General features: G+C 41.9%; 1 protein-coding gene and 1 pseudogene across 3 annotated transcripts in view; both read left to right on the top strand.

Annotated features, from left to right (window-relative positions):
- Nucleotides 1–23,971, top strand: part of LOC307055611 (centrosomal protein of 78 kDa-like) — a 207,642-nt pseudogene that overhangs the window by 172,644 nt on the left and 11,027 nt on the right. The window contains exons 4-12 of the transcript in view: nucleotides 7,688–7,760; nucleotides 8,815–8,924; nucleotides 11,155–11,329; nucleotides 13,328–13,441; nucleotides 15,429–15,492; nucleotides 16,930–16,960; nucleotides 18,413–18,548; nucleotides 19,739–19,782; nucleotides 21,196–21,326. The product of the transcript in view is annotated as a centrosomal protein of 78 kDa-like (transcript). The remainder of the gene's footprint in view (nucleotides 1–7,687; nucleotides 7,761–8,814; nucleotides 8,925–11,154; nucleotides 11,330–13,327; nucleotides 13,442–15,428; nucleotides 15,493–16,929; nucleotides 16,961–18,412; nucleotides 18,549–19,738; nucleotides 19,783–21,195; nucleotides 21,327–23,971) is intronic.
- LOC307055859 (BCL-6 corepressor-like) lies at nucleotides 143–7,487 on the top strand. Of its 2 annotated transcripts, none has more exons than XM_079708146.1 (3): nucleotides 143–274; nucleotides 619–756; nucleotides 6,997–7,487. In XM_079708146.1, the coding sequence occupies exons 1-3, from the start codon at nucleotides 261–263 to the stop codon at nucleotides 7,286–7,288; spliced, it is 444 nt and encodes a 147-aa protein (XP_079564272.1). In that variant the 5' UTR covers nucleotides 143–260; the 3' UTR covers nucleotides 7,289–7,487. The 2 variants fall into 2 exon arrangements, with proteins under 2 accessions (XP_079564272.1, XP_079564271.1); XM_079708145.1 differs by having other exon boundaries at nucleotides 230–274; nucleotides 571–756.

Consider the following 23,971-nt stretch of genomic DNA (forward strand, 5'->3'; position numbering starts at 1 on the left):
CTGAAGCTGCTCCAACGATCAGTGCTAACAATGGGCTTTTCTTTCCTCACCGGCTACAACTGTGTAACGCCCGCTTCTTCTCCCCCTGACAGATGTGCTGTGCATGGACGAAGAAATGGATCCGCAGCCTTCGCCCCTGCCGCAGAAATACACCGACAACAGCGAGAAACCATCCGGGAAGCGACCGTGCAAAACCAAGCATTTGATCCCTCAGGAGCCCAGGCGGGGCTTGCCGCTGCCAGGGGACTCCTACGTGGACAATGCGGATGGCAAGGTACCTCTTGCCCCTGGCTCTCCCCCGCCCCCCGGGCCTGTGCAGGCACATCCCGCCTGCCTACTTCTCTGCTTCTGGGGACAAAGCTTTCCTTTTCCTGAACCCCTCCCCCCAAAACGTCACTGCCCCTTCCTAGGGGACCTGTCTCCTGGGTGGTGGTGAAGTTTCCAGCTAGTAAAAATGCAACCCCTTCCTCGTGCCCCGCCTCCCTCAGACAGAGAGGAGGAAAAGTGCTTTCCTCCACTCAGGAGCGGCCTGAGCCCAGTTACGACTATGATCTTTCGCCGGCCAAGCAGGACCAGAAGCCCTTGGACCGTTTGCAGCAATTGTTACCATCTTCCCAGGCCTCGCAGCGGACATGCTCAAGCTCCCCTCCAGAGACCACCCAGTCCCGCCCGATGCCACCGGAAGCGCGGAGACTTATTGTCAATAAGAACGCGGGCGAGACCCTCCTACAGCAGGCCTCCCGGCTTGGCTACGAGGTGAGCATCCTTGTGGGTGCCCCGGATCAGGATCTGCCGGCTGCTGCTCCTTGGGTGGGGGACACACTGGCTGGGGATGGGGTTGGGTCTCAGAGCCCAGCCCCCTCCACGTGGAGGGCTGGGCTGGGTGTTCCAGCAGGGTGTTTGCGTTGGTCCCGCTCACACTGCGGGCTCTTTGGTGGCTTGTTCAGTCGTGGTGTGAAAAGAAAGGCAGGCCTCTCTGATGTTCCGTTCCCGTTCAGGCAGGTAGGCTGCTTTGGCCAGTCCGGCTCACTTATCTCTGATATAAAATCTGACCTAACCCAGGGCTTGGCGACCAGGGGAATTTTATTGAGCCCTGTTGGATTCTGAATAGCAAGAAGGAGAGTAGTTATTAGCTCTAATAAGTTGTGCTGTTTGGGGCAGAGTGATGCCCCTGTGGGGTAGCGGGTGGGAAGTGTCTGTGCAGAGTAGGGGTGGGAGTGGGGCAGACCTGAGCAGTCTCTTTCTGAGAGGGCATGGGAGCCGAGGGCTGATGGGCGGGGAGCAGGGCTTGAGCCTTGCCCAAAACTCCCTGTCCACACTGCTGTATCCCAAGCCAGCACGGCTGATGACAGTGATAGCCTCTATTGCTAGAGCAACATCGAAAGATAGCTGATATCTGCCTAAGCCCGTGTGATCTGTGGTAACTCCTTTCACCCTTTTAACATCTTCACTTGGGAGTAACGAGTACTAGCCCACTCTCGGATGAGGAAACTGAGCCTCAGAGGGGTTAGCTGATACCTGTACAGGTAGCGATCCAGCAGTGCTCCACAGCCCACCACGCTCCTCAGCAAGACTGGCTCACACTGGAATTGCCCTTTTTACAGTTCAAAACCTCTGTGAGACAGATGACTCTCCATGCCCTGTGCAGTTCCCCCACCATACTTGTCAGTAGCAATTGTGATGTAATAGCCCACAGGGCAAAGGCATTTTTCTGTGCTGGCATCAGCCCTCTGGGAGTTGAATGGTGACAGTAAAACGCGGTTCAGCAGGCTGAGCGTGGAGGTGTGGCTGAGCACTGGGGTGGCAGGACCCAGGCTGGCCCGGAGCCCTGGCGCCCACACCCTCAGCCAGCTCTGTGCCCCTGTCCCCCGTCTCCTGTCGTGTCCCCCCACCCCGGTCCATAGTGCCGTGAGCCCTTGGAAGTGTGCCTGCCTTGGCCCTAAGGCATGACTGTGGGTGGGAAGTTGGAAGCACTAGGGCTATGCTTAGTTTGGGGGTGTTTTTTTTGTTGTTGTTGTGGGTTGAATGTGCTGTTGTTTATATCTACACGTCTCTTGGAGACCTCTCCATTAGCTAGAGAGCACTTTCTGGGAGTTAGCGCAGTTACTTGCAGGTGAAGTCCAAGGAGCACCCAGTTGGTTTCCCAAGAGCTGAGAGCGGGCGCCTAGGAGGACAGAGCAGATGTTGCACATAGTGTTGAGCTAGACCCCCCGTGGTTGAGAAGATAGTCTCCTTGCTTCCAGCAAACGCTGGAGGTGGTGGGGAGACCCCTAACCCCAACTTTTGGGTTAGGGTTGAGAAAGTAGACTCCCGCTTCCAGCAAATGCTGGAGATGGGGGACGGGGTGCTGCTGCACCCGCCGTGGAGGGCGGGGCTCCGAGCCCCACCTGTGAACTTGGCATCATTTCCAGCAGCCTCCCTTTGGGACCAGAGACGTCAAAAGACCCTCGTTGGTCCTCTAAGACAGTTTCCATTTTGGTTTGGTGGCTCTGAGGCCTGGACCAAGGGGCACTTGATCCATACTTTTTTAGGCTACCTGGCCTTTGATTGCACAGGAAGCCTTGGGAATGTTTACGGTCGGATTTGTTTTTTTCTTCAAATGTAAATTTCAATATGTAGATTCCACAGATCACCAGTGTTGATGCTGAACATTGTGACAAGTAGATGAACGCTTTCAACTTTGAATCCAACTTTCTGGGATTTCTCTGGGCAGAATTTTAAATGTTGGGATGATGGGGCCCAGTTGGGAGATGTGGCAGCTTAAACCTTTTAAAATTGAAGGACAGTTTGCTTAACCAGATAAGGGTGTGGTTTGGGAGGGTTTTCCTGAAGTTTTGTCTTCAGCATTCTTGGTTATTTTCTTCTGCTTAGCCAAAGAAAGATACCATGTGCAGTATAAAGGCTGTCTGAGCTTTATGTCATGACAATCTGGTTCTGGAAGTTTAGAAACGAACTCTGGCTTCAGATCCGCGTTAAATAGATCACTTGCGTGGCCAAAGACCTCAATCCTTTCCCTCCTTGGAAAAAGGCTTCTATTTCTTAGGCTAAAACGCCAGTGTGCAACCACATGCTTGTGCCTTTAGCGGTGATGGTTAAATTTTCTATGAATTGAATAAGTCATGTTTTTTAAAAAGTTAATGAGGCATTTAATTAACTAACAACGGCGGGCTTATGGCCTTTATGGTTACATTTTGCGGGTAATGGCATTCGGCTTATAGCCGCTGAACAGAGAGCTGTCCGACAAAAGCAGTTTGACTTTGCTTGGGAATGGCTGGGCTGCCCTTCAGACACTCCCGTTTATTTCTAGCGGAGAAAAGAAACCAAGGAATGTGTTGCGTCGACAGACTCGCCCCGCCTCTTCACCTTTCAGTTAGAGAAAGTGTTGGTGGCGACGGTTGCCATCCATTTAGAGGCCATCACCCTCCTAGCTAGGAGAGTGTAGTTAGCCCACTTGACCCCCAACAGAGAAGGCCTGTGGGATGCTCGTCACAGCTGGATTGCATCCCTCTAACTGGGGCCCTCTTGGGCCTTTTGAATCTTCCCAGCTGACCAGGTACCAAAGACCTGAGTTATAGGTCTAGTACTTCATGTTAATTGAACTTGGGGTTTAATACCTCTGGGCCTCAGTTTCCAAGTGTGGAATGAGGATAGTACTACCTTCCTTTCCTGCTATCTCCTGGGTTCCTGTGGGTGACAGAAGACGTCCTCATCTGGGGAAATGAGAAGCACTGTGTAAATAGTGGGATCAACGTGGTTGAGTTAGGACAGCCCGTGGCAAAAAGTCTGACCTGGCCTTGGGGCTACTGCTGCCTTTGCTGCCATCTTCCAGGAGAAGAGAGTTGACTTACCCACCAGCTTGGACGGCCTTTCATTTCTAGGTACCCTTGAATCTGCCCTAGTAGTGATGAAGGTTTCCAGGTGAAGGCCATGATTGTCACAGCAAATAAACCCTGGGTTGAGTAAATTGATGTGTGCACAGCAGTTGGTGGCGTTCAGAACTGATCCCGGAGCCACGTGACAGGGCCTCTCCCTGGCTGGGGCACACAACTCATTAGCTTGCAGCCGTCCACTCAAGTCTGGCTAGTGAGGGCCTGCTAAAAGAGCAGCAGCTTCATGCGGTATCCTGGATACCAGGACTCGGGGCAGGTGGCCTGGGAGCCCAGAGGATTGTGGGCTTTCTGGCAGGTTGGGATGTAAACGGAGAAACGCATTCGTGGGCGTGCCTTTTCTCTTCCTCCTCTTGTTTTGGAAGGGAGCTGCTGCAGTGACCTGAAGTAACAGGGCACCGATGGCCAGGTTTACCAGCATGCCCCATTGGGTTCACGTGGTAAGCAAATGGAACATTCTAGTTCGCTCCCAAGTGAGTGGTCACCTTCTTTTTTTTTTTGCGGTACGCGGGCTTCTCACTGCTGTGGCCTCTCCCGTTGCGGAGCACAGGCTCCGGACGCGCAGGCTCAGCGGCCATGGCTCACGGGCCCAGCCGCTCCGCGGCATGTGGGATCTTCCCAGACCAGGGCACGAACCTGCGTCCCCTGCATCGGAAGGCGGACTCGCAACCACTGCGCCACCAGGGAAGCCCGAGTGGTCACCTTTGATTGGCGTGTCCTCCAAAGGGCATAAAAGGTTTTACAGAACCCATCTCGCACTTATGGGCGGCTAGAATGACCCCCGTTTTAGGTTTAACAGATGAGTTACCTGAGAGATGTCACAAGGAGGCCTGTTCTGACCCCATCCCATCCCCCCTTACCCAGCAGACCATGTGTTGGGCCACGTGCACGTTCTGCCTACTCCCAGCTCTCAGAACCTGACGGCTCTCTGCTGGGCACGACTTACCCAGTATAAACAGTGTAACGTGTTTTCTGGTGGCAAATGCTTTCGATGTGTCTGAAAACTTTCTTAAGGTAATAAAACATTGAATAAATTCCTGCTCTGCTTACTGGGAGTGGTTCATATTAATATTTTAACAAGCCAAAGAAATAAGGTTAATAACAGTGATTCTAATGCACAGTGTTGACACAGAACATCTTCGGGGGGGGTGGGGTGAACGTTTTATTTGATTCTTGAAATGTGGAGGTTGCAGCCGGTGGTGTATCAGGTTCCTGTCATTAACTTGAGTAAATATGAAAATTTTAGACTGATTCTGCCCTGAGAGGGTGGAGTGAGGCAAAATAGAGGGTGGGGTTATTGGAGGCATTTTGTGTCGTTCCTCGAGGATGGAGGGAGAGAGCTTCTCTTTAACTCTACTTAATGTACAGACAAGAGCATCTGAGGCCCAGGTTCTGATTTGGGGTCTTAACAAGGGGCGCGAGGATGTAGCTGACCTGGGTGTCCCTGCTTCTCTAAGCTGGGGAATGTTCTCCGGCTGATTTAAGATCTCTTTAAGTGTTGGTCATCCATACTTTTATCTAAACTTGTGTTATCGTCCACTGCCACCGACTGAACAGACCCATCAAGTGAGAATGGTCTGTGCTTGGCAATGTGTCATCTAAGATGTTAGCAGCCGTGACACCTCTGTATTGGTCACGTCGGCCCCTGGGCTGAGGGCTTTCATCGCTATCCGAATGCGTCCTCTCAGCAGCCCTGTGGAAGCTTGGAGAAGTTCAAGGGTAACTTGCCCATGGCCAGGCCACTGGTGCAGCAGAGCCTTAGACAACACTGTCTGCATCTCCAAGCCCTTCTCACGCACTCTCGCCCCCCACCAGGATGCCTGCCGCCTGCCCGTGCCATGGTGGGCTTTTGGCCCCAAGGGCTCCCCAGCCAACTGCCCTCATTGGAACACACCCCTAGAGCCCAAAGGACACGGGAGTCAGCGACTGCAATTGCACAGTTTCAGTCACTAAACTCTTGGGGAAGGGATCCTCCCCAAACGGCTACCATAGGGGCCTTCCAAGGCGCCTGAGGTCCACGGGACGATACTGATGTGTACCCTCTTCTCGTATAAGATTAGAGAAAGCCGTATGTGGCACCTGGGATCTTATGTGTCTTCAGATTTGCTTAGATCGAGTCTTGTCCCCACGGTCGGGCCACTGTGCCCCATGACCAACCCTTCGGAGTGAACACATCAGGAGACCTTGCTCTGCTGTGTGTTGACCCTGGTGCTTAAGGAGTAGCATCCTCCTTGGACTCTGAGGCTGGGAACGTGTCTGCCTTTGTGGTGACATTCTATTCGGGATAGAGATCATAAAGCGTGGCAGGGTATCAGGAAGGATTGTACCACCTCCCTTCTCGAAAAAGCCTCACTCCCGGCAGCATTGAGGGGGGGGTTGGAGGTGTGGGAAAGGAAAGGAAAGCCAGGTGACCTCGAGTGTTTCTCATGCTCTCTCCTTGAGGGCCGGAGGAGAGGAGAGGTCAAAGAGGTGTTTGCCATCTCCCTTGGGTTGGCATACAGACTGGTTTTCCCCAGTGACTAGAACGGGGTGCACTTACTTGGAGAGGGGTGACCTGAGTTGTGACCAGAGCCAAGGCAGCACTGGGGTGGCCTGCAACGAGGCTCGTTCAGGGGCGCTGCTCCTGCTTTTGTCTAAGTTGGCTGATCCGCCCTAGGTGGTCTCTTAACACATGCACATGAGTCCAGAGTTTCCCCGCTAGAAGTAGATCTTCCGGGCTTCCCTGGTGGCACAGTGGTTAAGAATCCGCCTGCCAGTTCAGGGGACACAGGTTCGAGCCCTGGTGTAGGAAGATCCCACATGCCACGGAGCAACTAAGCCCGTGCGCCACAGCTACTGAGCCTGCGCTCTAGAGCCCGCGAGCCACAACTAGAGAAAGCCCGTGCGCAGCAACAGGCCCAGCGCAGCCAAAAATAAATAAATAAATAAAATTTAAAAAAAAGAAGAAGAAGAAGTAGATCTTCTAAGGACAGTGAGAAGTGGGGTGGGGGTGGGGTAATCAAAGTGGAAGTAGCAGGCCCTTTCACCGCCAGGAGACGGGTAGTTCATAGTTGGGAGCGCCTCTAATTTTGCCGGAAACTCAAACCACACTGTCCTTTCTCTGGTGTAGGCCTCGTAACTGGCTGTTGCTCTCAGACCTGCTCAAGAAACTGCAAATGTCCTCCTGCATATTCCGCTGCAATTTCCCAAATGTGGAAATTGTCACCATCGCGGAGGCCGAGTTCTGCCGGCAAGTGTCAGCAAGTCTCTTATTCTCTTGCCCCAAAGACCTGGAGTCCTTTAATCCAGAAAGTAAGGAGCTCTTAGATCTGGTGGAGTTCACAAACGAGCTTCAGACTCTGCTGGGCTCATCCGTGGAGTGGATCCTCCCCAGAGACCTGGACTCAGACGACGACTGGTGAGCTCGCCGGGGCCCGCCGTGTACAGTGTGTCATGGTGTTAATCCTTGTACATATGTGTCATAATACGACTTTCTGTAAAGAAAGGACACTATGAGACACGACTCCAGTCGGAAGGACTTCAAAACATGTTTTTTTCTTTTTAAAATTTTAAGTCAGTTTTTATGAAGTTGTTAATAAAGTTTCTTTACTTTTCAATGTACACATGCTTTGGAATATGTTTGTTTTTACTCGGAACAATTGTTTCTTTTCTTTTTTAAGGAGAAAAAAAAAAAGGCAAAGGAGCGCCACACTTTGACTTAATTTCATACAAAGCTCCGACGACAGAGGCCATAACTGTTGAGAGTTGCTTTTGGGGCAAATTAAACCAGTAAAATTTTAAACTCTTCCTCCATATTAAAGGGATTGAATAAATTGGCCACTTTGGTGCACCTGTGTCCTGCGAATTGTCCAATTGGAGATGGAGGTTTAGAAAGTGAGTTTCAGTCTTGTTTAAGTCTCTTCCCATCAGACTGGTCTCGTGATTTCCTACACACCATGTTACTTCCTGTCTACCTTTCCTTGGTGTTGTTCATGCCTGGATTGTCTCCTGTACCTGCTCAAACCTTGGTCCATTCTCATTTGTACCATGGAAGTTTGTCATGCTGGATACTGTCAGAACTAATTTTACTTAAGTTTGAGTTAAGGTGCAAAGCACACGTTTTGTATATTTTCTGTTTTTTGTGTTTGTCTATATTTTATGGTTTCGCTTCAAGAAATATTATGGGACGGGAAATAGCAAGATGTAAAGAGCAAAAAAGTCATCATTCTCTTTCAATTGTTAGAACATCTATCTGCAATCATAATTATGATGCACTGTGGTATGTGTTAAAATAGTAAATACATGTAACGTCCCGTAGGAGCAGCAAACTCAGTGGTGTTGGTGAGGGTGTGTCATGGAAGTAATCACAAAGCAGGTGACTGTTGGTTGGGGTCCTGAAAGATTAGTGTGCCTTCCCTGTGTCCAGTAGTGGTCTGGAGGGGTCAGGAAGCCTGCCTTTGAATTTGAGGGAACAGAGGGTTTGAGGTCCTCTCTCTTCTATTGCTCTAGTACACTGCATAGCAGCAGTATGCTGGGTTTATAGTTGACGTTTAACTCGCTGATTGATCATTAAGATTGGGATGTATCTTTGGAAATGAAAATAGGAAGAATCGTATGCTTTTTCTTTTTTTTCTTTTTTTCCCTATATCTGAAAAGGTATGTAGTACTTTGCTGAGTGGTTGGGAATAAAGTTTGCAGTATTCAGTGTATTCAGTTTTAGTATCTAAATAGAATTAAACTGTTGCTGTAAACTGGAATAGCACTTTGCTACTGACAAGTTTTAGAATGCATCTGTTCGTCAATTACCTGTTTGGGAAGATTGTAGTTAATGATTTTGAGAATGTGGCTATAAACCTCCAACTGACTCAAGAAAAGCAAATAAGTCAAGATTGACAAATGTATAGGCTCTTCATCTTATTGCGTGTGGGGTTTTTTTTTTTCCTTTTAGTTATTTGTCAAGGTATAAAGAATTCTATCACACTTAAGACAAGTTAAGTAAACGTCACGGGGTGTATTCTGACATGGCATGGAGCACATCACATGGCCTAGATCTTAAAGGTGATTTTATGTTTAAACTTTCATGAAAACATATGTGATTGAAACACATTAATATACTGATACAGAAGGCAGTTAATTTTTGTCTTTTTTTTGTGTGTGTGTGGTACTGTTGTGGCCTCTCCCGTTGCGGAGCACAGGCTCTGGACGCGCAGGCTCAGCGGCCATGGCTCACGGGCCCAGCCGCTCCGCGGCATGTGGGATCTTCCTGGACCGGGGCACGAACCCATGTCCCCTGCATTGTCAGGCGGACTCTCAACCACTGCGCCACCAGGGAAGCCCTAATTTTTGTCTTTTGATACATGTGAGCGCAGCTTTCATTTTGCTGAAAGAATATGACCAGTTTTCAGTTTGGGATTCTACCATTTAGTAAAGATAGTCCACTTAATTTTAGAAATAAGAGATTTAATATATAATACCTAATAATACTTTTATGTATGTTTTTTTACTGAAAACTTTTATTGTAATACTGTGAAGAAACTATGCCATTCTAGTCTTCAAGACTTAAATGAATCAAGTGTTTATTAGCTGTTGTAGTTTTTAAACTAATAAAAGTCAGTACATCAGCAATTTGTAAATACAGTTTTTAAAATAATGCCTTAACAACTTTACAGTGGTTATAATGACTGTATTTAGGCCTAAAGTTAGTTAATAATTTGACATGAAGGCTTTTTAATAGTTTGATGGTGCAGATCAGGGATAGGTAAACTCTGGCTGGTGGGCCAGATCCAGCCTGTCGCCTGGCTTTGTAAAGGAAGTTTTTCTGGAACATAGTCACACCCATTGTTTACATGGTAGTTATGGCTCCTTTCACCCTACACCAGTGGGGCAGAGTAGTTGCAACAGGAACTGTATAGCCCACAAATCTGGAAATGTTTAAATTTAGATTTTAAAAAGTGAAAACTTCTTTGAGCCTATACAGGGCAAGTCCATTGACCCCTGAGGTAGAAAACAGTCAGGAACTTGGGTGCGGAAGCCAAATGGCCTAGGTTCAAATTCCCTTTCTCCCACTTCATAGCTAGTGACCATGGGCAAATCACTTAACCTCTATGCCTCATTATGAGGTTTAAATGCACTTATTTGTATAAATAGTGCCTGGCACATACTAAGCACTGTGTAAGTGATTGCTGTTGTTTCTGCTTGGAGCTTTAATAAGTTATTGTTAATAGAAAAATGACACTAATGATTTTCCTTTTAGAGTAACAAAGGTACTTTGAGTCTTTTACTTTTTCAGGAATGTAATAAGACTTTTTTCATTTACAGTCAGTGTTCCCTGTTACCAAAATTTACTTTATGAATATAAAGAATTGAATGTCTTCAAGACAGTACTTTTGCTTAAATGTCAAACCATTATTTTCCCAAGGCACATCAAACTGGCTCTGCAGAGTCCAGGCCTCTAAAGCTGGTGTGCACACCCTAGGTAGCATGTGAGAGACATTTTGTAAATATAGTCTTTTAAATAATGCTTGAGACTTCCCTGGCGGTCCAGCAGTTAACACTATGTGCTCCCAATGTAGGGGGCTTGGGTTCGATCCCTGCTCAAGGAACTAGATCCCACGTGCCTGCCATAACTAAGAGCCCACATGCCACAACTAAAAGATCCGGCATGCTGCAACTAAAGACCCGGCACAGCCAAACAAACAAACAAACAAACAAATAAATAAATGACTCTTTATAAAAAATAAGTAAAATAAACTAATGCCTTAGGAGTTAGGAAAAGAAAATATTAGAACATTTTTACCTTTGTATTATTTTAAAAAATCTGTGTAGTTTATCATGTACATAAATTATATGTATGGAACTTTGTGTATATAATTTGTTAATAAATAAGATGCATATTAAAAAGTTTTCTTATGGTTTGCCCAGTCAGGTGTTTGCAGGCCATTGGAGGACAGGATGATGAAATATAGGGCCTCAGCAAAGATAGAATTTAGAACCAATTCCCTGACTTAGAAGATAAGGAAAATAATTCATAGACTGTAATTGAGTTGTCCGACTTTACGTAAGTGTTCAGAAACAGGAAATCCAGTGGCTAGAATCTAATCACTGACCGAGCAGAATCTGGGTCACTGGACTCGTAAACCAGAAGTGACTTGAATTTCTCAGGTTGATGCTCCTGGCATATATGCTTGATCTGTGTGTGTGTGTAAATCTCTGACAGAATAAGCCATACTCAGGCACACCCTGTTTCCTTATTCAAGCATCTTAATTTCATCCCATTAAATCTTTGAAGTATCAGACTACCAGAAGGCATGAAGAAACCTGGGCTGAGAGTCTTCATTCCAGGAGACGTGATCTTGACTGCATGGCTGGTTTGAGGCGCATCACTCTGAACTGCAACACGCTCATTGGTGACCTGGGTGCAAGTGCTTTGGCAGAATCTCTTAGTGAGGATTTATGGCTTAGAGGTAAATTCTAAAATTGAAAATATTGAATTTTTAATATGCTTAGCTTTTGGCATGATACTATTGTGATAGGATTTTTTAAAGCCTCATTTTACTGATAGCTTTTATTTTGCTTTTAAACTTTCTCTAAGAGTTGCATATATCCTTTATAGAAAATACAGAGTAACAAGAGAACAATTACCTATAATTTTAATACCCAGATATAATCACTGTTCATTTTGGTGTATATACTTTCAGTCTTTTTTTTTCTACAAATATATATGTACACTTAGGGATTACAAAAATAGAATTGTAGTATACTTGCTATTTCACATTCCTGCTTTTTTCACTTAATGATGTATCATGTAGTATTGCGTCGTATTGATGTCCCATAGTTTAATCAATTCGTTGCAATTCTATTTAGACAGTTTGCTTTTCCCTGTCAGAAACAATGTGAATACGTTGTATATACATCTCTGTGTCCATCGGGATTACTTCTGTAGAATAAGGTACTACAAGTGGAATGACTAAGTGTGACATATTTTTAAGACATTTGATACACATGGCCAAATTGCCACCCAGAAAGGCTATGCCAATTTGTAGTCCACCCCAACAGTAGACGTGAAGCCTGCCTCTCACAAACACTGGCCTGTAGCACTTGTAAAAAAATGTAAAACTACAAAAATGAGTACCTCTCCATTTTCTATGCAAGTGGGATTACTCCAAATTTTATAACTTTTTTCAATTAATTTAGTATGAGCATTTTAGCAAGTCAGTAAATTTGCATCTCCTACATCATTTTTTGTGATTGTTCAGTATTCCATTATATGAATATGCCACAGTGCACATAGCTTATCCATTCTTGTATATAAGCTTTGTCCAGTTTTTCAGTTACAAATAGTACTCTGATATATATCCTTACCTATATCTCTGACTATTTCTTTTGGTTAAATTCTTAGAAAGAGAGTTGTTGGATCCAAAGGGTATAGACATTATTTAAAGGCTTTTCTTACAGAATCTTGGCTTGATCTGATAGGAGAATAACCACATTTTGTTTTATTTTGTATTCATTTGATTGACTGGTGCGGTTTACTGGCTGTTTGTATTAATTTGGCTATTCGGTTAATTATACCCTGTGTCCATTCTTCTGTAGTGAGAGTTTGTAAGGGTTGTATCATATCCTGTCAGATCCGTATGTCTGACTTGCTATTTCTGTGTGTCATGGGGGTGTTGAAAGACTCCAGTTATTTTAATGTGATGGTCCACACAACACTTAAACAAAAGACTCATGATAGTTTCCTTTCATGTAATATTTTTTAATACCTGTGCTTTAGTGATGATCCCTTTGGTTTAAGTGAGTAGGTTGTTCAGCCCCAGAACTACTAGAATTCATGATCCGTTTTTCTGGTTTTTGTCTGACCTTTTACTGCGAGGGTTCTTGACCATCATACTTTCATGATAGGTTTTTAGTATGTATTCTCTATTCACACATTGTTGAAAGTTTTTATTATTTGTATCCTCTTAGACTTGTCTTTTTTTCCTCTAAAACTAACAGTTATTACATTTCTTCTATTTTGTTTTCCCCTTTGAACTAGTTTCAAGTGTGATTTGGAGCTGAAGATCATGATCAAAAGAATGCAGTGCATTTCTGAGCTCCACCAGGTTTTGCTTGTGAGGTTTACATGCCCCTGCCACCCTTGCTAATTATGAACTGAGATTCATTTTGTGATGCTTTTTGCTCATAGGTAATATACAGTTATTCTCCAGTTCTGTAATTGTAAAATATGTTGTATGATTTATTGGTACTAAAGCCAGGGTTATCATTGCACATCCAAGAAGAGGTTTTTAAATTGGATTATGCATTATGTGTGTGCGTATATGTTTTTGTTTTTTTCCATACCCCAAATTACAAACCTGCCATGACTTGTCTTGTGCAGGACTCTTCCACACGTGAGAAAATGAGAGTTGTCTATATGTTAAATCTGTAGAGTTAGCAAGTGACCTTTTGTCTTTCATCGAAAGCACTTGACCTGCAGCAGTGCGGCCTCACCAGTGAAGGAGCAAAGGCTTTACTAAAGGCCCTTGAAACCAACAGAACTCTCCTCGTTCTGGATATAAGAAAAAATCTGCTTGTTGGTATGTGGTCACTTTTTTTAAATTGATAAACACATAGCAAAACAAAAAGAATTTGTTCAGGTATTGACAGTTTTTTAAAACTTAATGTGTTTAACTTTCCTCATCATATCCAGTTGGCCCTTGAACAACGTGGGCTTAGGGGTGTCGACCCCTACACAGTTGAAGATCTGGGTATAAGTTTACAGTCAGTGGTTCCACATCTGTGGATTCAACCAACCTTGGATCATGTAGGACGATAGTACATATGTATTGAAAACTATGCGTGTGTCAGTGGACCCGCGAGGTTCAAACCCATGTTGTTCAAGCTTCAACTGTACTTTTCTAGTGTTGCACTTCCCTTATGTTTTTAGCAGCTAATGTACTAATTAAAGTGAATTATACTTGTAAATTTTTCTTATCTCTACTCTGAATAGAGGTGAACCTAGATACTAAGCCTGCTTCCACCAAGAGCATTATTTCTTTCCTGTGCAACCTCTGAATTCTTGCCAGGAGTACTTTATTCATTTGTCAGATTCACAAGTAATTTTGTAATCATCTTCTGTGTGCCAGATACGGGTTTAGGGACTAGGGATAAGGCAGTGAACCAGACAGACAAAAGTCTTGCCCTCATGGAGCTTACATTCTAGTGAAGGAGATCAGATAGAAATGAGTAAACAGATAAGTAATATAATTTTAGAGAGTAGGAAGTGCAAAACTATCTTAATGTAAGGAGAGTGAGGGAGAGCAGGTAGGACTCCATTGGATAGGTTTGTTAGGGGACAGCTTCAGTGGAGAAGTGGCATTTGAACGGAGACCTGAATGAAGAGAGGAGCAAGCCATGGAAGATGTGGAGTAAGCACATTCCAGGACAAGGAGGCAATGAGTATGTAGGCATGTAGGTGGGTGGAGTATTTAAGGAAAAGCAAGGAGGCCAATCTGGGCAGAGTACCGAGTGAAGAAGAGTGTGGTATGACATGAGGTCAAGGAGCTAGCCAGGGGTCTGCTCTTGTAAAGTCCTGAAGGCCAGAGTAAAGATGTGGATTATTCTAAATGAGTAGAGGGGTTTGAACTGGAACAAGGCATGATCCAAATCGTATCTGAATAAGGTGACCTGGTATAGAGAAGGGACTTGGGAGGATCAAGAAGAGGAACAGGGGGCTTCCCTGGTGGCGCAGTGGTTGAGAATCCGCCTGCCGATGCAGGGGACGCGGGTTCGTGCCCCGGTCCGGGAAGATCCCACATGCCGCGGAGCGACTGGGCCCGTGAGCCATGGCCGCTGAGCCTGCGCGTCCGGAGCCTGTGCTCCGCAACGGGAGAGGCCACAACAGTGAGAGGCCCGTGTACCGCAAAAAAAAAAAAAAAAGAAGAGGAACAGGGAGACCAGTTAGGAGGCTATCACAGTGCTCCAAATAAGAGATGTTTATGGCCTAGGTTAGGTTGGAAGTTTGCAGCAAGTGAAAAGTGGTTGAATTCAGGTTGTGTTTTGAGGGTGTAGCTATCAAGACCTGCAGATAGATGTGAGGTATGAAGGAAATAGTACCAAGGAGAGAAGTCATTGATGATTATGTGTGCAACTGGGTAGTATCACTTAGAAGAAGGGGGCTGATGGGAGGAGCAGCTTTTGAGGGAATATCAGGACTTGGTTTGTTATCTTGGATGCCCTGGTTTGATATCTTAGATGCTGTTTAGGTATCGAAGCGTCTGGACGGTGCTCAGACTGTACTTTGTATCCAAAGGTATCCAAAGCCACTTTAGATGCAAAAATGTTTAAAGTTGACCTTTGCTGCTGCCAAAATAGTAGCCACTGTGGGCAGTCTGCAAGATGGCATCTTAGGTTTCTGAGGAAGAAATTAGAATACACAAAGGGGGAAATAAGTGTATAATTATATAATGTAGATTTCATATTTAAATGTATGGGAAAAGCAATAATTAGTTGGCTTTTGGTTTTAAATGGAAATAGCCACTCATTGGAAAATAATTACTGTAATTTCAATTCATTTTACTTTAGATCATTCTGTGATGAAAACAGTTACCAAAAAAGTTCTCCAGATGGAAGGAGTGCCAAGTCAGAGGTATATAACATGTTTCAGTTCTCTTGGAAGAATTTCTCTTTAATGGCTTGGTTTTCTTTCTTTCTTAAAAGAAAATTATCAAGGTACTTTCTGCCATCTTAAAACTAAGATTTTAGTCAAATCAAATGGCTTTTCTGTTTTTGAAAATGTTGTGTGATGCTTTAATTTAGGTTCCCAAATATGCAGACTGAAAACCTTTTAACTTTTTATTTTCTGTAACATATTATCGTTAGCCACAAATAGTCTTTTTTTTTTTTTGGTGATAAGAATGAATAGCAGGAGCAGCATTTGTGAAACCAAATCTAATATGAAACTGACTCTTTCTTGTGAGTAAATTTGAATTTTGAAACAGCAAAACAATAAGGTTTAATAAAAAGCAAAATAAATTTTTTATGTTTATGATCTGCCAATTTCCCAGAAAGAGTTTTGTGATGACTTTAGTTATATACCAGATACATTAAAATCACCAGTGGACAACACATCTTTTATTCAGGGGCCCTCTGAAAGTTTTAAAAATTTGTTGACTTCATATCACTGAACGGTCCACTTTAAAATGGTTAAAATTATAAATTTTCTGTTTTATGTCATTTACCACAATTTTTAAAAAATGTGTTGTTTGAAGATTTTTGGGTTTTATAAAGGTATTGTATTAGCATAAAAATGAAAAAGTTAAAAGACCACCTCTAATCCCATTATCCTATCAAGCAATATTTACATTTTAATTTTCTCTTCCTGCTGTCTATAAACATAATTCCACATAGCTTCGATATAATTTGCCATTCTTTTCATACTAAATTTAAATTCTGTGATTCATAGTTATACTTTTTAACATTGCATTCACAAGGTTTCATTGAGTAGGTCAATTTTTTAAATTGGTGAAAAATTGGAAATAACCTCAAATAAACTATTGTAAACATCTTCATAAATACAGCTTTTTTTTTTCTACTTAAAGTTGTATGTTTTTGATTCTCTATTCATCAACTTGCTTGGACAATAGTGTATTAAATAAGTTGTTAAGAGTGTTTATGAAGTCAAAAAAAAGCTTATGATCGTCTGCCAATTGTTATTTCCAGAGAGTGATATTTTAATAATCAAATAGTACATTCAAAGAAGTTAAGATTTGTGATATCACACTAATTAGATATTATTATTAAAAATTTATATCATATGTAAAGCATTTTTAAAATAGCTACATTGACTTTTGCTATGATATTAGAAATGGAAAGATATATAAATAAAACATGTATATGTAAAACATATTAGGAATTCTGTAAAATTAGTACAGAATAATAGGGCATCATGGAATGAGAACAGTTAAACATTTTTTTTTAGTTAGCATGATTAAACAAAGTGGAAATGTAACTGAAGTATACAAGCTCATTGAACTCTTTTAAGAGTAATTTTATTTCTTGGGCTTTTTTTTTGTATTTGCCTCAGTTATTTGGAGACATAGAGGTAAGCGAAATCAGTATCTGGTTATATACCTAGATCCAGGTGAGTATAGGGGTGAAATAATGGTGTGAATTGTGCCACATTTATATTGTACTTATGTATGCCTAATAAAAGATGGGAACTTTTATTAGAAATTTTTTAATCTCCTAACAAGAAAAGTGCAATTTAAAAAAATTTTAATACAAATGTATTTGCATTAGTTTCTGAAAGTAAAGGAAGGGTATACACATACAAACCATATGCATACAAACATTCTTTTGATGGCAATTAAGTTAAAAAACACAATAAAATAGCACAAAATGAACTGAGCTCCTATATATTTTTAAGAGGGATGTAAATCACAGAGGATCGTGTGGTGATTATCAATAAGCTACACTCTATGAAATACTTGTCCTGTATTACCGCATACACTCCATTTTACCCGGCATCCTAATGCTGCTAAAATATAGTAGAAAGCAGCAGCATAGCACAGGGAGATCAGCTTGGTGCTTTGCGATGACCTAGAGGGGTGGGATAGGGAGGGTGGGAGGGAGGCTCAAGAGGGTGGGATATGGGGACATGTGTATGCATGTGGCTGATTCGCTTTGTTGTGTAACAGAAACTAACACAGAATTGTGAAGCAATTATACTCCAATCAGGATCTATTAAAATAAATAAAATAACATAAAATATAGTAGCTTTGAAGGATAAGTATAACCATTTTAACCTATGATGTTTGTTTTCAGTAAATTCAAATTAAATATTTAAATGTGAATTTTAATATATGGCTTGTTCTAAGTAAAATATTAACACGTAGGTCTAGTTTCTGCAACCAAGTGTTTCATATAAAGATACTTGCCTCTTTACTACTGAAATATAGTGTGAGTCTCCACATTTCACTCTTTCATCCAGTGGGTTTCGTTTGTTTTTTTGTGTGTTTTCTATATGAAATCAAAGGAGCAGTGAAGGTTGACAGGCTTATAGGAGGGTGAAATTGACCCACCTACCCCCCAGCAACTTGCAGCCTTAGAACTTGTATTGTTTTTACATAGAAAAATTCATCTGAAATTTAACTTTTGGTCTACTTCTGAAGATTCTGTCTGGCAGAAGTCATGGGTGTATCTGTGTTTCTGTGTCCTTGAGATTCAGAAATGCCAAAGGTGTTCTAAGATTCAGGAAACTTGAGTGTTTCTGCATGATACATAAAATGTATCATACTTTGGGATTTTTTTTTAAACTTTATTTTTGCATTTCTGCACATCTCAATACTTTTGTTTTAGTTAAAATAACTTGTTACCGTAGAGAACTTATATTTTTTAAAAATGCTGGCTTATGTAAAACCTTTGTACAAAACCGATCCTCTTTTTAATGGGCTTGGCATCATTGTCAAGTGCCTTTTTGATTCCTTTCGACGTGTGCACGTGTGACAGTTGCTGTGTAGACCTTTGGTGCATCTTGATTCCTTCTTTTCATGCTTTGTCAAACGTAGTCTTGGCCGCAAAGAAGCCTGTAAGTAATGGAAGGAAACACTCTGCTGGTAAAGAATGTTACCCTCCTGAACCGCTACCACCTGGAGTGTCTGGTTTCCGGCCATTGTGTCCTGCAGAAAGTGCAAAAAGCAACAGGTAACCTGTTTGCATTCCCTGTCTTTTTCAGTCATTTAGAGTTCTTTATTTTGGAACTTGTATTATGTGGGTGGCCTCTGGTGCTTTGTGTAGAGGAAAAAAGGTAACTCACACATGGCTTCTGCCTAATGAGCCCTCTAAGGAAGAACAATTAAAAGTAATTGGGAGTTTCAAGTTGTTTCTCAAGTGTCACAACAGAGGTAACTCCGTGGGAGTCTTGAGGAGACTAAAATGATCACCAATTGTGCATGTGAGAAAAGTTTGATTAAAGGCAGGTGTAGTTGAGTGAAGCCCTACAGCACAGAAGTAGGAATTTGGATACGTACGAATGGGAAAAAAGACATTTTAGGCATGGGAAATAGTTTAATGCAGAATGGATGAAAAATATGCATTAGACCTATTCTAAATCAACTGGCTTATTAACTCAGTAAATCAGATTTAGTGAGTCAAACTAGCATTACCTGATTTCTTATCCAGGGGATAGCTGTTCATAGTAATTTTTGTCACAGAACAGTAAATAAAATGGTTGAATTATAGCTTTAGGCTTGCTAAATGAAATAGATGGCTCTAGATGATCTTCAGGTGACTTACTTGGTAGTAATCAGGAAATTGGGGATTAACAATTGCTTAAGAAAACAAAGAGAATTGATTTTAAATAGTACTTGAAGTAGTTACTGTGTAAAATATCTGTTCAGTTGCTCATGTTAAATGGATGTTTCTAATCCCCACTGGACAACCGACTACTTTTTTGCAAATGGTGATGTGAATTGCTGTTGCATAAACTATAGTGTTGAATCCCCAGTGTTTGCACTTGAGTTTCACAGCTCTGTGGTTTCCTATCTTCTTCCTGAGACACTTAATCGCAGGTCCATCCTCGTCACACAGGGGGGTAAATTAGAGAACGATTAATATCACCATTTAAAGAAGAGAGACTGAAATCTCAACCATCCTGAACATAGGAGCTGAAGGGGCCTCTCAGCAGTTCAGAGAGTTATTACCAAGCCAGTAGGCTGAATTCTGTTGTGTTTTCTCCGTAGCAGAGCCCTCCAAGTCCTTGTTTTGAGCTTATTTATTTTTATACACAATTCTGTATGGATACTGTTCATACTACTAAATAGTTGTATTAACTGGGTTTAACTGGTGATGTATTTACATGAAGATCTAACTTCGTTTTGTTGATATCTTTTTAGGGGCTTTCCATTCATCAAAGCTCGTGATGTATGTAATCGGTGGTGTGTAGCTATCATATTTATGATATATAGGGCTTGAATTGGGAAAGGTGGATGGTCATTCTTCTTGCTTTTTAAACTGACAGAGCCTTACAAGAAGCATTTCCCTCTCTGAAATAAATCCATATAAAACATGTTTGGTCGCTCTCCCAATGCAACTGTGTAGTTGTGTGGATTTGGCACACAACGGGCAGCCTTGTGGTGATGTCTGTAAACAAGGAAGCCTGTTTTCCAGTCCGCAAATCAGCTGTTACCCAGTGAAACGAACTTGACTGCCATTTCTGACCCCTCACATGGAGCTGTCATACTCAAGAATGTTCACGTTTTCAAGAAACGTTGTTTGCGGGCTATATGTACAAATTCCTGATCTGAAAGCCAATATAAAGCAACATCTCCCAAACCTCTGCTCTCTCACCAAGGCCACACACATTCCCTCGCTTATGGCCTCATGGCAAGCTAATACTGTCAGTATCAGATTCTCCTTCCCAGTGGTCTTGGGAGACTGCATAGTTGCTCTGTGAAAGGCACCACTGCTGAGGTTGAGAGAAGAGCATCTTGGGTGTCAATCCTGGCCTTGCATTCCCAGAGAGAGGGGTGTGCACCTCGTTCTCCTGTTAGGGTTTTCCTATGCTGCAGGGTTTGCTGCTTGTTGTCAAAATGATGTCCTAGTGACTTGTCTTCTGCGTGGTTATATAATCCCAGCACAGTTCTTTATGATCTGTAGACTTTTATGGGGTTGTGGCCAGGTCAGTTTTTAAATGTTTGGAAATGTCCTATTGAACAACATTGCAGTGGCAGTGAAGCTTGCTGGGAGAATTGTTGCCCTAGTTTTGGCTTAAGGGTGGTGAGAAGATGAAATTTTTGATGGGTCAGTTTTAGTTGTGTATGTGTATGTGATTTATTTTTTTAAATTCTAATGTCTATTATTCACAGCTTAGATATGTTGACTTTCTGATTATTCATCAGTCCCTTTACTGATGTATTTTCCTCTGAAAAACTACATTTTCTTCCAGACTGTTTTTGTCTGATGGTGAAGAATAAATTTTTCATTTGCAGTATAAAGTTGATCTGAGAAAAAATGTTTACCTTGGATCTTCACTTGGCTTCTGTGAAAGAAACTTAATAAAATAATATGGGCAATTCCCATTACTAATCCTAACCACGTACAACAGAGGTCTGTACAGTAACATAGCAAAAATAAGTTACTGTACTTTTACTTAGTCATTGCCTATTTTACACTAAAGAGCAGTGAGAGACATTTATAAATAATGATATCTCAGATCACTTTTGTTAAGTGTCCTCTAATATTTGGATATTTGGTATCTGGCTTGTGTTGTCTTTTATACAATCTTGTCTTCTTTTTTTGCACTTTAGTTTAACAACTCTGTGGTTTCCTATCTTCTTCTTGTGACACTCAGGTCCATCAGAATTTCCTGTGACTGTGACAGTAGAGAGTCCTTCCTCCTCAGAAATCGAAGAGGTCGATGATTCCTCAGAACGTGTTCAGGAAGAGCCAGAGAAAATCCGTTTGAAACAAGAAGCATTGCAGGTACAAAGTTATCACTTTAAAGCTATAGAGAAGATTATTTTTCAAACGGAAGGCTGATTGCAACACAGCACAGCTTGTGTGAGGGTTCTGTTTTCTCCTCCCATCTGCATTGTATCCCCTTGAATGGTTCCTTAAGCTTAGACCAAGGTGAATGGTGGACATTTGAACTCTAAGAAACTAAAATCAAAACATGTCGTTAGTAATATATTTTCCTTTGCTTAGAACCTTAGTATATTAGATTTAGGGAGAACCTTAGTGATCATAAGATAAGGAAATTGAGTTCTGAATGAATACAGTGAGCTGATTCAGTGATCTTGTTTTACAGATGAGAAAATTGACAGTTCTAGTTGAACTCTCTTTTTATAAGAGGAAAATATGGCCTCATTTTAAATAAAAGTAAAGTTGAAACAAGTTTTGATGTTGATATTCTCCTTTCCTAAAATCAAAAATATCAAGAAGCTACATTCTATTACCAAATAAACCTGACCTCTAATGTCATTCCATACTTTTGTTTGTATGGACAGAAAAGAAAAATTGATTTTTATAAGAAATTTTTGCACCTCAAAATTAATATATTTATTTTATTTCAACTTTAATGCAGAGCTGAACATTTCTAGTAAATAAAGGAACACCATTTGGGGGGGACCTTGTCTTTGTGCTACAAAGTCCATGTTTAATTTTTTAAAATTATTTAATATGACTTTCTCTTCATATGAAACATGACACTTGACAGGTTTCAGAACTAATTATCCCATTATTGTAGGACTACGGGAATTACTCTTTGATTTTCAAAAGAGAAAGTTAGATTTTTATTTTTTAATTAAAATTAATGATAATATAGAGAAATTTTAAGAAAAGAACTTAGAAAATTATGAAATGTTAGAGTAGGAGAAATCTATAGTTCAAGTAGAGTTACTCCCTTTCGTTTTATAAACGAGCACCTACAATTTGTAGAACGTAAGTGGTTTATTAGTAAATGGCAGAGTATGACAAGACCCTAGAGCATCTAACCCGCATTCCTTGTTATTTTAGATGTGGTGTATTCATTTCCTTCACGAATAGACCACGAGATTGTATTTGTAAAAGCAGTAATAGACACTGGGGAAGTCCAAGAAGTTTAAACACTGGGACCACAGAATAGCAGATTCAGAATGCACTGAGAATCCTTTTAGCTCTTCTCTGTTTTGACAAGACACTACAATGATGGTATCAACGTGTTTAAGTACATATGCCCACAATAATCAAGAGATTTCAACATAGTTTGGAAAGACAGAAGACAAGTGGAAGAGTGTGAAACTGAAGCGGTAGAACAGAGGAAAAGCATCACCTAGAATATGCACAGGGACCACGTGCAACTGAGGAGGATTCTGACCCCACCTGAAAAAGTAGCCCCATGCTCAGGTGCGCATGTAGGAGAGAGGGTGGAGTTAGTTAAAAGTGTGACAAATAGGGGAGCTCATTGAAGGGTTGTGTTTGGAGGAGTGGACTCCCAGCCCCGCCCTCACGCTCCTGAAATAAGCTGATTTCATTTTGAAAACAGTGAAACTGGCGAGAACTGGGGCAGCTAGTGTGAGTTTTTACACCCTAGAAAACTGTGTTTGGGGGAGATCCTATTACAGTTACTGCCCGCTTCTTCCTGCATAAGAAGCCAATCAATCTTTGACTTCATGGAGCTTTCTGCGCTCATTCTTAAATAGAAAATAACTGTCATTTGCCTGTTAGTTGAGTAAAGCTTACAACATGAGAGAGGGGGAAAGAGTGCAAACATATCCTAGTAGGACCAGGGACAATTTAGGGAACAGAATAATTTAAGAAAAAACCCTAATTAGTATCCTGAGAGAGGTTGAAAAAGAGCTAGCAACTATAAAATAAGACTAGGGTATTAATGAAAAGGAGAATGGTCAGAAAGCAAGAGGGGTCTCCTGGAAATGCAAATATGGTTGCTGAAATAAATTCAGTAGGAATTTAAAAAATTTCTCAGTATATAAAAAAGAAAGACACAATGGAAAATGTGATAGAAATATGTTAGAGAGGCTGCATCTGGGAGATCCCACATGTTACTATTAGAAAGTCCAGACCCAGAAAAAAAATGGAGGGAAGCTGTCAAAGGGCAACAAAATTCCCCACAGCTGAAAGTAGACATCAGGCCTCAGATTGAAAATAGTTATGCAAGATGAGCAAGAATAGACTCATACCTAGGCACCCTTCATTGTGAAACTTTAAAATACTGAGAAAATAAATTAAAATAGAATAAAATACTGAGAGGATACATCCATTCCAGAGAGAAAAATACTGGTCACCTAAAAAAAAAGGTTAAAATCTGACTTTATCATACTTGTCATGAGCACCATGGATCCTGGAAGGCATTAGAGAGATACCTCCAAAGTTTTTCAGGCACATAATTTTCACCCTAGGGGTTTGTATCCAGCCAAACTATCAGTCATACGTGGAGGCTGAAGAAGGTATTTTGTACCCAAAGAAATTTGAAAAATTGACCTCCTGTGCTACACCTTAAGCTATTTATAGACATAATCCAGCCAAATGAGGCAATAAACCAAGAAGGAAGGTAATAGGGGATTCAGTGCAGACTGCAGCTAGTCTAGAGTGGAGAGGCTTCTATTGATTGTGTGATTGAGAGCTTAGAA

This window comes from Hyperoodon ampullatus, assembly GCF_949752795.1.
Source record: "Hyperoodon ampullatus genome assembly, chromosome: 7".
Classification (NCBI taxonomy): domain Eukaryota; kingdom Metazoa; phylum Chordata; class Mammalia; order Artiodactyla; family Ziphiidae; genus Hyperoodon; species Hyperoodon ampullatus.

What these genes read in the sequence shown, in the direction of transcription:
- LOC307055859 (XM_079708145.1), top strand. An exon ending in CCTCCCGGCTTGGCTACGAG is followed by an intron (nt 757 to 6,996) that starts GTGAGCATCCTT and finishes TCTCTGGTGTAG; the next exon opens with GCCTCGTAACTGGCTGTTGC.